The sequence below is a fragment of the Scyliorhinus canicula genome, chromosome 16 (genome assembly GCF_902713615.1).
Source record: "Scyliorhinus canicula chromosome 16, sScyCan1.1, whole genome shotgun sequence".
NCBI lineage: Eukaryota > Metazoa > Chordata > Chondrichthyes > Carcharhiniformes > Scyliorhinidae > Scyliorhinus > Scyliorhinus canicula.
The window spans coordinates 76,969,935-76,980,619 of NC_052161.1; the positions used below are offsets into that span (position 1 = coordinate 76,969,935).

Here is a 10,685-nt window from a genome sequence, read left to right on the forward strand (position 1 = left end):
CCTATGCTGCTCTTGCTCATGTATTCGCTCTGTTGAAATGAAAAAATAAATGAAATGAAAATCGCTTATTGTCACAAGTAGGCTTCAAATGAAGTTACTGTGAAAAGCCCCTAGAAGCCACATTCCAGCGCCTGTTCGGGGAGGCTGGTACGGGAATTGAACCATGCTGCTGGCTTGCCTTGGTCTGCTTTAAAAGCCAGCTCTTTAGCCCTGTACTAAACCAGCCCCCCAGCTTGGCCCCTTGTTCTGCACTGTAACCTCACTGTTTGTCGATGTACCATTTGTCAATGCACTCTGTCGATTATTCTTGTGTCTACTATGTACGTACTGTGTACGTTCTCTTGGCTGCAGAAAAATACTTTTCACTGTACTTCGGTACATGTGACAATAAATCAAATCAAATTCAAAAGGGAGCTAACATTTTGAGTCTGGATCACTCCTTGTCAAAACTACACAAAGTGTCATCCCTTCAGGACACAATCCTGGAGATTGGTCTTCAATTATTGGAGATCCCAGGCCAATCTTAGAGGGTTGGCAACCATTGACCTAAATTTTTTTACTCTCAATTTTTGCCCTTTCACTTGTGAGAACTGCTGAGTAGATCCAATGTCATCTCAGATTTTCAGCATCTGTAGCATTTTGGAGCTAGGAGGAGCCGTTTGCGCCTGATTGGTAGTTCCTCGCTGTCAATCATCTCCATTTCGCCCTCAATGGCTGGATCGCCCTAGCGATCGCCCGCCCCCCTCATCGATTGGTCGAGGCGGTATGTCAATCATTCATATCCCCTATTTCAGTGGTTGGACCTCCTGCGCAATCGCCCGCCTCTCCCTCCGGCCTGTCAATCAGCCGCACAGGCTCCGCCTGCCTACAAAAGCGCGTGCGCGGTGGCCGGAGGCTCAGAGGACACTGGGATGGCGGCGGTGTTAAGGTGTAGCGTGTTGTCCCGCGGCCTGAGCCGCCTGGCGGCCCCGAGGGTGCCCACCACCAGCAGGATCATAGCCAGCAGGTCCTTGGCCTCCACAGGTAGGGTAGGTCACGGTAGTGAGGAGGGGGAGAATCCGCGGTGGCTGCAGGGGCGGCGAGCGGCTACATCCCCGAGGCCTGAGTGCGGCCGCTTTGACCGTCACCCCTGTGTGACCTTGGTGGGGCAGGACGGAGGCTCGACCAATGGGAGAGTGAGAAGCAGGTGATTGATGGGCAGGCCCACCCAATGGACAGGCCTACTCTGCGGGAAGGGGCAGGACCACCCAATGGACGGGTCCATTCTGCGAGGAGGGGCAGGCCTGTCCAATCATAAATTATAGAATTTACAGTGCAGAAAGAAACCATTTGGCCCATCGAGTCTGCACCGTCCTTTACAAAGAGCACCCTACTGGAGCCCACATAGCTACCCTATCCCAGTAACCCCCACTTAACATTCTTTGGACACCTAAGGGCAATTTATCATGGCCAATCCACCTAACCTGCACATCACAGCCGGGAATTGAACCTGGGACCCTGGAGCTGTGAAGCAACCATATCCACTCTGTGGGGAGAGACAGGACCACCCAATGAACAGGTCCACTCTTTAGGGAAGGGAAACCCCACCCAATGGGCAGGTCCACTCTACAGGGTGGGGCAAGTCCATTCTGTGGGGAGGGGTAGGACCTCCCAATGGGCAGGTTCACTCTGAGTGGGGCAAGACCACCCTATGGATGGGTCCACTTTGCGTGGATGGGCAGGACCACCCAATGGGCAGGGTGCTCCAAAATGAACCATCTCGACTTTTCCAAGTTGAATTCCATTTGCCAATTTTCTGCCCACTCACTGAACCTATCACTACCTCTCTGGAAACGTATTTATATTCTTGCAACCTGCCTTCCCTCCCACCTTTGTATCATCTGCAAATTTGGCCACAGTACACTCTAGCTCCTTCTGCCAAATCATTAATATGTAATGTGAAGAGCTGCGGTCTCAGTGTTGATCCCAATGGCACTCCACTGGCTACTGCTCTCCAACCTGAGAAAGGACCCCCTTATCACTATTTGTTTGTTCCTGTTAGCACATTCTCTATCCATGCCAGAATATTAACTCTAACACTATGAGCTCATATCTTGCGTAGTAACCTTTTGTGTGGCACCTTATCAAATGCCTTTTTAAAATCCAAATATACTGGATGTCCTCTATCTACTCTGGCTGATGGATATGATTTCCTCTTCTTGAAACCATGCTGATCTGCATTATCAGATTTTTGACTTTCCAGATACACTGCTATTCTCCCTCTGATAATCAGAATTTACAGTGCAGCAGGAGGCCATTTGGCCCATCAAATCTGCACCGGCCCTTGGAAAGAGCACACTTTTAAGCCCACGCCTCCGCCCTATCCCCGTAACCGAGTAACCCCACCTACCCTTTTGGACACTAAGGGGCAATTTAACATCGTCAATCCACCTAACTTGCACCTCTTTGGACTGTGGGCGGAAACCGGAGCACCCGGAGGAAACCCACGCAGATACGGGGAGAACATGCAGACTCCACACACGGTTGTCCGGGGCCGGAATGGAAACTGAATCCCTGGAGCTGTGAGGCAGCAGTGCTATAGATTCTAATAACCAAAGTTAGACTAACTAGCCTGTAGTTTCCTGACCTAGTGGTCTGGATTGAGCCACAGTAATTAATTCATCTGCAATGGAGCATGAGAGAGCGACATCAGGTTATTGCACTGTGGGTGAGATGAGACAGCTGCCATGATCTGAACATTGAGCCAATCCAATACCATTATCATAGAATTTACAATGAAGAAGGAGGCCATTTGGCCCATCTGGTCTGTATCGGCCCTTGGAAAGAGCACTCTACTTAACCCCACATTTCCACCCTATCCCAGTAACCCCACCTAACCTTTTTGGACACTAAGGGCAATTTGGCATGGCCAATCCACCTAATTTGCACATCTTCAGAGGAAACTGGAGCACTCATGATATCCAAGCAGACATTGGGACGATGTGCATACTCCGCACAGACAGTGACCCAGCTGGGAATCGAACCTGGGACCCTGGAGCTGTGAAGCTACTGTGCTGCCCATTAACTGTTTAAAACTATTTTATGTTAGCAGTAACACTTAGTTCAAAATTTGCATCCAATCAAGTCTTGAATCCATTCAGTTGGGAAAGTAATGTAATCTTTATCTCCTAAGAAATAATTTGCCAGAAAACGAGGCTTCATAAGAACATAAGAACTAGGAGCAGGAGTAGGCCATCTGGCCCCTCGAGCCTGCTCCGCCATTCAATGAGATCATGGCTGATCTTTTGTGGACTCAGCTCCACTTTCCGGCCCGAACACCATAACCCTTAATCCCTTTATTCTTCAAAAAGCTATCTATCTTTACCTTAAAAACATGTAATGAAGGAGCCTCAACTGCTTCACTGGGCAAGGAATTCCATAGATTCACAACCCTTTGGGTGAAGAAGTTCCTCCTAAACTCAGTCCTAAATCTACTTCCCCTTATTTTGAGGCTATGTCCCCTAGTTCTGCTTTCACCCGCCAGTGGAAACAACCTGCCCGCATCTATCCTATCTATTCCCTTCATAATTTTAAATGTTTCTATAAGATTCCCCCCTCATCCTTCTAAATTCCAACGAGTACTGTCCCAGTCTACTCAACCTCTCCTCATAATCCAACCCCTTCAGCTCTGGGATTAACCTAGTGAATCTCCTCTGCACACCCTCCAGCGCCAGTACGTCCTTTCTCAAGTAAGGAGACCAAAACTGAACACAATACTCCAGGTGTTCAATACGGTCATGCCTGTTTCAACGAGCTTGTTTTGAATTTAAATTGTAAACCTAGCCCGATATGTTTTCAGGGTACTGCATATTTTGATCATGGTAGGGTTCTTCTGTAAGAATCTTCCTAAAGAAAGGAGGAGCAGGTTTAGTTTACTTGTTTCAATTGTCTTTACCAGTGACTGCGCTGAAATTAACCTTAATACATGTCTGATGTACCCCAGAGAAAATAATTAAGAGTTGTTTTAAGGTCTCTGAAGTGCTCAGGAACCAAAATGTATGACAAAGAAATTTGGCACTTTTGCGGTGTTCGCCAAAATGAAGCATTGTCATTCTCCAACAGCTTCTGTATTTTACTTCAGTCTGAGAAGGTTAGGGGATTGTTGTATGGTGGTATTGTCACTGGGCTGGTCATCCAGAGACCCAGGGTAATGGTCAGGACGGGGAACTTAATATACCAGATTATAAGGTGTACAGGACAGATATGGAACGTGGTGGAGGCGTAATAGCCTTACTGACTAGAAACCAGATCTATTCATTTGTGAGAGGGGATATAATAAGGGGGAAGCTCCAATGGAGACCTTGTGGGTGCAACTGAGGAACGGTCAAGGATTTAAAAATTCTGGTCGGTGCTGCATTTAGACCCTAATAACAGCTCAGAAGTGTCAGATTGTATAAATGCAGACGTTAGACAAGTGTGTCGCAAAAGCAAAGTAGTGTTCATGGGGGAATTTAACTTTAACATAGATTGGGGGAGGCAGACAAGCACCTGTCAGAAAGATAGTGAATTTCTGGAGTGTGTCAGGGATAGTTTCCGACATCAATATGTCCTGGATGCAACAAGGGGACAAGAAATTTTGGATTTAGTAAGAGTGATGAGCCGAATTTAATTAGAAACCTATTTGTACCTGACCATTTATCAAATGGTGATCATAACAACATGATCGAGTTCAATGTGTAATGTTTGAAAGTGAAAAGCTCAAATCACCTCCTCTAATCTTAGATTTAGGCAAGGCCGACTTTAATGAGATGAGGCAGAGAATGTCCACAGTAAACTGGGAAAATCTGCTAATGGGTAAAACAACTGAAGAACAGTGGAAGATGTTTAAAGAACAGTTTAACCCTCTGAGGGGGAAAAACTCCACAGAAAAAACAGCTACGGGGAAGTAAAGAGAATGTTGGCATAAAATTAAAAGAAAGCTTACAAAAATGCAAAAAAAGGGAAAGTTGCAAAGTGCCACAAAGCAGTTTATAAAAGTTGCCAAATGGGATTATGAAAGGAAACTTGCAAGGGACATCAAAATCAAGAAGTTTTATAGTTATATAAAGGGAAAGTGAGCGGTCAGGAGCCATACTGACCCACTCAAGACTGGAAGTGGGGATATTGTATTGTCAATGAATATGGGGGTCATATGGGCACAAGTCATATGGCAGATATGGTGATTAATTACTTTGCCTCAGTATTTACAGTAGAAAAGGAGGATAACGTGCTGGGAGTTCCAAGGTGGATCAGGGTCAGGGACTAAATAAAACTAGCATCAGTAAAACATCGATAATGAGAAAATTAATGGAACTAAAGAGTGACAAAAGTGACATAGATATAGGACAGATGTCAGAGGCAGTTTCTTTACTCAGAGAGTAGTAGGGGTGTGGAACGCCCTGCCTGCAACAGTAGTAGACTCGCCAACTTTAAGGGCATTTAAGTGGTCACTGGATAGACATATGGATGAAAATGGAATAGTGTAGGTCAGATAGGCTTCAGATGGTTTCACAGGTCGGCGCAACATCGAGGGCCGAAGGGCCCGTACTGCGCTGTAGTGTTCTATGCTCTAAAACCCCAGGACCTGATGGTTTCCATCGGAGGGTGTTACATGAAGTATGGGAACACATTGTTGATGCCCTAACTATAATCTTCCAGAGTTCCCTAGACTCCGAGTTGTCCCTCTGGATTGGAAAGGGAAATGGGCTAAAAGCCACAGAGTTAGGTCACAGATCAGCCACGGTCTCATTGAATGGTGGGACAAGCTCGAGGCACTGAATGGCCTATTCCTGCTCCTAATGCTGTGGGGACATGTGTTTTGAGTCCCATCATGGCAGATAGTGGAATTTGAATTGAATTAAAAGTCTTAATGATGACCATGAATCCATTGGCGAGTTGTAAAAAGTCCATCTGGTTCGAAGGAAATCTGCCATCCTCTCCTGGTCTGGCCCACACAGACCCATAGCAATGTGGTTGACTTTTAAATATCTTTTGAAGAAGGATAATTGAGGATGGGCAATAAATGTTGACCTAGCAACCAACAGCCACTTCCCATAAATTAATTTTTTGAAAGTTTGCATTTGAAAAAGATGTACTTTTAAGTAAACTACAAAACCATAATCAGCTAATGTGTTTCTCTGGATAGGTCAGCATGTGCAACAGGGGCACAGCAACCTCTCTGGCTGTAACCAGAAGATGGCGCCTCTCTGCGAGCTCTCCCCAACAGATCCACTTTTTACTTAACTTGTACTCGTTCTAATCTTTTAAAATTTAATTGTAAGACTAACATTATTACTAATCTCTCTTTTATGAAATGAATGAAAATGAAAATCGCTTATTGTCACGAGTAGGCTTCGATGAAGCTACTGTGAAAAGCCCCTAGTCGCCACATTCCGGCGCCTGTCCGGGAGGCTGGTATGGGAATAGAACCGTGCTGCTGGACTGCCTTGGTCTGCTTTAAAAGCCAGCGATTTTGCCCAGTGTGCTAAACCAGCCCCAGTATGAAATGAAATGAAAATCGCTTATTGTCACGAGTAGGCTTCAATGAAGTTACTGTGAAAAGCCCCTAGTCACCACATTCCGGTGCCTGTCCGGGGAGGCTGGTACGGGAATCGAACCGTGCTGCTGGCCTGCTTTAAAAGCCAGCGATTTAGCCTTGTGAGCTAAACCAGCCCCTAAGGTATTGTGTTTTACCTTGTGTTACCCTATTATGTATTTTCTTTTATTCCCTTTTCTTCCCATGTACTTAATGATCTGTTGAGCTGCTCGCAGAAAAATACTTTTCACTGTACCTCAGTGCATGTGACAATAAACCAATCCAATTCAATCATTATCACAACAGTAGACTGTAAACTTGGAAACACTATTCTGTGTAACTTCCTAGATAGGGAGGTTTGAGTTTGTGGGAGGTGTGGCTGTCATAGTATAGAATCCCTACAGTGCATAAGAAGGCCATTTGGCCCATCAAGTCTGCCAACCCTTCAAAAGTCCACCCTACCTAGGCCCAGTCCTCACCGTAGTCCTGCAGCCCCACCTTAAGGGGCAATTTCTCATGACCAATGCACTTAACCTGCACATCTTTGGACTGTGGGAGGAAGCAGGAGCACCCGGAGGAAACCCACGCAGACACGGGGAGAAAGTGCAAACTCCACACAGCCACCTGAGGCAGGGATTGAACCCAGGTCTCTGGTGCTGTGAGGTAGCAGTGCTAACCACTGTGCCACCGTGCTGTCTGTGGAGCCTTTTGGCATGAGTGCAAATTTAAAAAAAGACACATGCCAGCTGCTCTGGATAAAGCAGAACCTGATTAATAGAAAGCTGCATTATTATTTTAATGAATAACGATAGTTAAGTATTTGAAAAGTGGCCTATGTTTGGTTTGGAAGCTAATTAATAAAGGGTTGTCTGCGTTGGAAAACACCTTGTCTCACTGCAGTTCTGGTTTGAAGTAGTTTTGTAAATATACAATAAATTACTTTAGTTTCTCTACATCAGGCATTCCGACAGATGAAGAACAATCGACTGGACTTGAGAGGAAAGCATTGCAAGCTATAAAGAAAGGGAAGGTATGTTTAGTTGCATAAAAATTAAACATGCAGAATGATGCTACCTCTGCATGACCTTATTTTTAAAACTCCATTTGTGACTTTTTGGCGATTAAAACATCAACAAAATTTTGCAAATTGAACATTTCCACTTGGATTTGTTTTTGAGTGGTCAGTTCAGCTCGCTCTTTTGATGTGAAGTAATTTGATATCCACATCCTGCACCAGTTTCATTTGATCACTCCTGCATGAGGGAAAGAAATCCCAAAGATGAGAATTTACAAGGGTTCAGCTTCATTCACAAAATTTAGTTTTGTTTTCACCTGAATTCAAGGTGGAAAGTTGTCTAGTGTAAATATATAATTGTCTTTATTGATAAATTGACCTTCAAGTAAAGTGGGATCTAATGATGCTGTGACTGTCTTCAGAGTTTGCGCTGAGGCCCAGCGTTTGCAATGAGGCCTCATAGAGTAACTGCAGTAGCTGAAAGATTACCTGAATTTCAAGTCCGCAATACTCGTTCAGATCGAGTTAGAACTCTTGAAATTACCTTGTGATAGAATGAAAAACGTGCCTGGATCAGAACCATGCGATTTCAACTCCAATCTCTTGATTTCCATGATGTAACTTCATAGCAATCAAGACCATTTTTTGTTGCTTCAATGGATTTTTATTTCTCCTTCTGTTTTTAAAAAAAAAAAAAAAATCTTTTCATATTGTGTTTTTCCACAGGATCCCTACAGTATCTTCAAACCAAAGGAGTATGCAGGTACCAAGGAGGATCCTCATGTTGTTCCTTCAATCACCGACAAGAGGCTTGTTGGCTGCATTTGTAAGTTAGAGTATAGCTAATGAAATGTCCTTTCACTCCACAGCAGCCTATTGCACTGCTCCAGTCACTTGTGACCCAAGTTCAAATCCCACCGTGGCAATTTATGGAATTGACACCAATACACGTGGTAACTTGTGAATTAGCACCAGGAAAATTACCATGTCAATCAGGGGAAATAAATCAAGCTGGTTCCCGAATGGAAAACCCTACCAGCCCTGTCCTGCATGTGACTCCAACCCTGAACTAGTTGCTTGTTACTCGTTGCCCCTGGGACAGGACAGTAAATAGTGCTGCCTTCATCCCAAGAATAGCTACCAACAGTTTGTGGCCATTCATCCCATGGCTGAGTTGCTAACTTTTCAGCTGGAGCTATCTACTTGAATCCCAGGCTGTTTGGGCAGGGGGACGTGGGAGAAGCAGTTGAGGGAATGAGAACGAAAATGCATTTTTAAAAAACCTGTTTTAAAATTTCTTCAATTAGACAGCTTGCAATTGAATGCCTTAAATACTGGTAGAAGTATGATTTCCTCTTTGTTCTAACTGCAGGTGAAGAAGATAACACTGCGATTGTTTGGTTCTGGCTGCATTCTGGAAATCCCCAGCGATGTCCGTCCTGTGGCTCTCACTATAAACTTGAGCATCATGAACTTCCTCATTAACTTGGTGACAATCACTGTGCCTCAGTCATAATTTACTGTAAATCATTTAAATATATCAATCTATTATTTTTGTTTCAAATGAAGGTGTGCACTTTACAAAATAAACAGTAAATACTTACCTATCATGAAGTAATTTGTATTATAGATTGAAGTAGTATGGTGGTCTTAACATTTAATTTAAAAAAAAAAGAAGTTATATCTTGCTGTACAATCTGATTTTCATGTCCGGGGAGGTAGAATTTCAGTCTCATTACTTGAATGAGGGAGAACAAAGAACAAAGAAAATTACAGCACAGGAACAGGCCCTTCGGCCCTCCCAGCCTGCGCCGATCCAGATCCTTTATCTAGACCTGTCTCCTATTTTCCAAGGTCTACTTCCCTCTGTTCCCGCCCGTTCATATACCTGTCTAGATGCCTCTTAAATGATGCTATCGTGCCTGCCTCTACCACCTCCGCTGGTAAAGTATTCCAGGCACCCACCACCCTCTGCGTAAAAAAAACTTTCCATGCACATCTCCCTTAAACTTTCCCCCTCTCACCTTGAAATTGTGACCCCTTGTAACTGACACTCCCACTCTTGGGAAAAGCTTGTTGCTATCCACCCTGTCCATACCTCTCATCGTTTTGTAGACCTCAATCAGGTCCCCCCTCAACCTCTGTCTTTCCAACGAAAACAATCCTAATCTACTCAACCTTTCTTCATAGCTAGCACCCTCCATACCAGGCAACATCCTGGTGAACCTCCTCTGCATCCTCTCCAAAGCATCCACTTCGTTCTGGTAATGTGGCGACCAGAACTGCACGCAGTATTCCTAATGTGGCCGAACCAAAGTCCTATACAACTGTAAAATGACCTGCCAACTCTTGTACTCAATACCCCGTCCGATGAAGGCAAGCATGCTGTATGCCTTCTTGACCACTCTATCAACCTGCGTTGCCACCTTCAGGGTACAATAGACCTGAACTCCCAGATCTCTCTGCACATCAATTTTCCCCAAGACCCTTCCATTGACCATATAGTCCGCTCTTGAATTTGATCTTCCAAAATGCATCACCTCGCATTTGCCTGGATTGAACTCAATCTGCTATTACTCTGCCCAACTCTCCAATCTATCTATATTTTGTTGTATTCTCTGACAGTCCTCTTCGCTATCTGCAACTCCACCAATCTTAGTATCATCACCTATACCTTCCTCCAGGTCATTTATGTAGATCACAAACAGCAGTGGTCCGAGCCCGGATCCCTGTGGAACACCACTAGTCACCCTCCTCCATTTTGAGACACTCCCTTCCACCACTGCTCTCTGTCTCCTGTTGCCCAGCCAGTTCTTTATCCATCTAGCTAGTACACCCTGAACCCCATACGACCTCACTTTTGCCATCAACCTGCCATGGGAAACCTTATCAAACGCCTTACTAAAGTCCATGTATATGATATCTGCAGCCCTTCCCTCATCAATTAACTTTGTCACTTCCTCAAAGAATTCTATTAAGTTTGTAAGACATGACTTTCTGCACAAAACCATGCTGCCTATCACTGATAAGTCTATTTTCTTCCATATGTGAATAGATCCTATCCCTCAGTATCTTCTCCAACAGTTTGCCTACCACTGACGTCAAGCTCACAGGTCT

At 44.6% G+C, this 10,685-nt stretch overlaps 1 protein-coding gene across 1 annotated transcript; it reads left to right on the forward strand.

Annotated features, from left to right (window-relative positions):
- The first annotated feature begins 852 nt into the window (after positions 1–852).
- On the forward strand, positions 853–9,176 carry LOC119950584 (cytochrome c oxidase subunit 5B, mitochondrial). The gene is made up of 4 exons (XM_038773139.1): positions 853–1,023; positions 7,513–7,583; positions 8,295–8,394; positions 8,941–9,176. The coding sequence occupies exons 1-4, from the start codon at positions 912–914 to the stop codon at positions 9,051–9,053; spliced, it is 396 nt and encodes a 131-aa protein (XP_038629067.1). The 5' UTR covers positions 853–911; the 3' UTR covers positions 9,054–9,176.
- The last annotated feature ends 1,509 nt before the right edge of the window (positions 9,177–10,685 follow it).